This window comes from Protopterus annectens, chromosome 1.part0 (assembly GCF_019279795.1).
Source record: "Protopterus annectens isolate FY-2018-M chromosome 1.part0, PAN1.0, whole genome shotgun sequence".
NCBI classification, from domain to species: Eukaryota; Metazoa; Chordata; order Ceratodontiformes; family Protopteridae; genus Protopterus; species Protopterus annectens.
Genome location: NC_056725.1, coordinates 1,199,621,292 through 1,199,624,864, shown reverse-complemented (window position 1 = coordinate 1,199,624,864; position 3,573 = coordinate 1,199,621,292). Strand labels below are relative to the sequence as shown.

At 37.0% G+C, this 3,573-nt stretch overlaps 1 protein-coding gene across 1 annotated transcript in view; it reads left to right on the top strand.

Moving 5' to 3' along the window:
• The first annotated feature begins 232 nt into the window (after nt 1–232).
• The window catches only part of NOC4L (nucleolar complex associated 4 homolog), a 528,079-nt gene continuing 524,738 nt past the window's right edge, over nt 233–3,573 (top strand). The window contains exon 1 of the mRNA XM_044065551.1: nt 233–423. Coding sequence (XP_043921486.1) covers nt 274–423 — 150 coding nt within the window. The 5' untranslated portion in view covers nt 233–273. The remainder of the gene's footprint in view (nt 424–3,573) is intronic.

Sequence of the window (3,573 nt, the reverse complement as noted above, 5' to 3'; positions counted from 1 at the left end):
GGAACTTCGAGGAACGTGAACTTTTTAAGACCCTAAATGAGGTACGTTCCTCATAACAGGGTACACTTGAGAGGTACGTACATTAGATATAGTTCAGAAGTATGACTGAAATCTATAAGTCTGTAATTATGTTTTGAACTAATGATTCTCAATTCACTTGCTTTGCCAGTCTTGAAATAAATAACTTCCTGTAGCAACTGCTCCACGCTTCCTTTCATTATGTAGTGTGATAGGATTGTTTTTCGATCACATGACAATGTAAGCTAATGCAAGATGGCAGCCCTCAGTGGTTCACGTGTGGATAATAGTAACATTAGAAAGAAGTCGGGGTCAGTAAAACTGTTGTTAAAAAAGAAGTTGGAGTTGATTTTGGAGAGTCGGAAGAATGCCAATATTCTGTTTGACATATTGGAATACTTGCAGGTAAGAGGCTGATTGTCAAGCAGTCTTCGTTGTTTGTATGCCCTATCTGCTGGGGCACAGTTATATTTCAGATGCGTTTGTTTTGGTTTGGTTCCTTTTTTTCTCAGGGCTTTACCTTTTTTGGATAGGGAGCAAATGCAGTTATAGGGCGAAAGAAGTATTCACCAACGTTCCTATAGTTGTTGCTGAAAATGACGATTCTGTTTTTGAAACACTGTGACATGGAACAATTAAAACAAACTAAATGATATGCTTAGCAACTAAGTGTCAGCATTGAATACACTGATTGTATGGCTTTTAGCGTAGTATGTCTCTTTTAAACACATTCCTAAGTTGAGCTTTTGAAAAGGTGGTAGGATGTTTGGGAATGTTTTGTTTTACAAATGCATCATCAATTGGATACCACGTATCTTGGTAGTTAATATGGATTGAATTGGCTGGTATTTGGGTAATCTCCAAGTGTAGTACCTTGCAGAATGCGCAGTAGCAAAAACCCGCCCCAAACACGCCTCCAGCCCTGTAGAGGCAGCAGCAGTATGATTATTCAACAGTGTGCGGACTGGAAGCTAATTAATATTCAGCATGTGTGCCAATTCAGATGAGAAGTTACAGCTGTCAGTCTTCATGTCAGGGTGGTTTAAAGATCACTTTGAGAGGGCAATTGATGATGATAGCCTGTTTTGCATGAAAATGGGATGACTTTTTTCCTTAATTTTGCATGCCTGTTTTATATTTGATTTTAAAACTGCAAGAACTCAACACACAGTTCTCAACTGTCCAGATTTTTGCAAACTATTCAGATTTTTTGCCTTATATTTTTATCTGTTCTTCAAAATTCTGTTTTTCTGGCAGATCGCTCTCTAATTATGGAGGACTGAATTCAGAAAATGATAAACATTTGAGTTTTGGACTTAATACTCATCAGAAGATTCATGCTAAAGCAAAATGTTTTATTCTGTCAACTTTCTAAGTTTGTAAGAGCAATACCTAAAATTGTTACTTTTATGCCTTTGCCCCCCCCCCCACAACATTTTTATGGCTACGTCCAGAGTTCTTGCTCAAAGTTTGAGAGGTAGTCTCAGCAAGGCTGTATAGATATTTTCTTTTACTAATTTGTGTTTGTGTAAAGTACTGAAGAAAATAAACTTTAGTTAAGTGCATATTTGTTTTTGTATTTGGTTCTCATATTCATTTATTTTCACTCCCTAATTTTAGCACTTCTAGTTGGTCTTTTCAGAGAATTGTAAACCTATACATTTACTTAATTTTGTTGCTGAAGTAGCTCCTGCAGTGCTTATAGTGCCTCTGCAAGAGACCCCTACTGCTGTATGGACACTGGCCTTTGCACTCTTCTTTCACCACTTATAGTGTAGTGCCAGCCAAGTTTCCCCTCTTGACTTGCTCAATATAAAGTCCTTGACAAAAGTTTCTTTTAGCATGAGGCAGCTGTTAATAATTAACCGTGTTGGTGTAGTGGCTGGTCCATTTTCATAAGTAACCCTGGATTGCAGTTCACAGAAAATGTAGTTAGTATGCATATATGAGCACCAAAGTACACAATGGCTGCTGTATAAAAATAGTAGATAAGTTTCAGAATTTATTATTTCTGAACTGGAAATCACATTTGTACTATGGGTAATTTTATTTATTCTTTGACATTTGTTTACTAGAAAAGTCTTGACTGGGTTACAAGCCCATTTTCAGCAGAGGCTTGGGCAGAAAAGCTCCTTTTAATAGAGAAAAAAAATATATATGTTTTTCAAATGTTGCATAACAAATTATTGAAAATTATACATTTCAACAATATTGTGAGGCATAGACATATAATAAAAATACGTTGCAAAGAGAACAATGAGAAAAAGCAAAGTAAAACGCTGTGTACAATTCTGGTGAGAATCCTTTTGACAGTTTACAGTAGTATGTCATGCTTTAGTCTTACTGTAAGTATAAATGAGAGAGATTGTTTTAGATTAGATTATTTAAATGGGGGGAGGTGGTAGGAAAAGGTTATGTAAAGTGGTAGACTAGGTCTGATAGCCTGGTGAAGATGAGGAAGTGGAGATGGGTAGAGAATCTGTATAGTTAGGAGTGGAGAAAACTAGACAAGATTTATGTTCAACTAGGGGTATAGCATGAGCAGATCCATGAGTGTGATAGATGGCCTTTCATAAGATGCTTGAATGACAGATAGTGGGTTACATTTCTAGTAGACTGTGCAATAGAATTCCATTTTTTGTCAACAAAGTAGCAGTAAAGGCTATTTCCAATAGCTTTTGAGGTTTATAGATGGTGAGAAGATTTCTCGTTAGTGAAGGGGTTTGGGTGATGAACAGAGCTTAGTGCAGGACAGGTATGGGGTTTTTGAATGATGATGTGGGCAGTAACTAGTTGTATGAAGTCCAAGTAGTTGGGTAGTACAGTCCATCTCAAACTTCTGAGGAGCTTGCAGTGATGTCTGTGGTATTATTTATTGGCAGCAAATTTAGCAACTTCGTTGTAGCATATTTTAAGTTTAGTTTTAACACCTGCAAGTTGGAAAGGATAGGGGCACCATAAAAGAGAGAAGGAAGGAGGAAAGTAGTTGCTAGGGTGGATTTAGCAGAGTTAATAAAAATGTTTTATGTCTATAAAGCATTGCCAAGTTTCTGCTGATTTTGATATTATTTTTGAATTTGGAGTTCAGGTCTGAGGTTGTCATAAATTGTACACAATCTGTATGGGATGCAGTTTCTACCTCTGTATTGTGAAGTGAGCACATTTTGAAGCTGGTTTTGGCCTTCAGGTGTATTCTGGAGAGGCATAGGAGTATTTTTGTTTTTTGGGATTGAATAATAATTGGGCATTGTAAAGCCAGTTTTCAGCAGAGGGGAAGGCTTCATTTGCGATTTCAAGAAAATGCACCATTGAGTCAGATGAGCATATTATTGTTGAATCATCGGCGTACCTTATAAGTGATGCTTCCCTAGAAGAGGTATAGTGGTCATTAACATTAAAGAGAAGTGGACCAAGAATTGGGCCTTTGGGTTAACCAGTAGTAATGGGAAGGTAAGGACCGAAAGTATGTTGCCATCTAACTGTGTCTGTCAGGTAGCTTTTAAAACCAAAAAAAATTTTTTTTAAGTGGAAAAAGGGAAAAAAGGGAAATCGGGG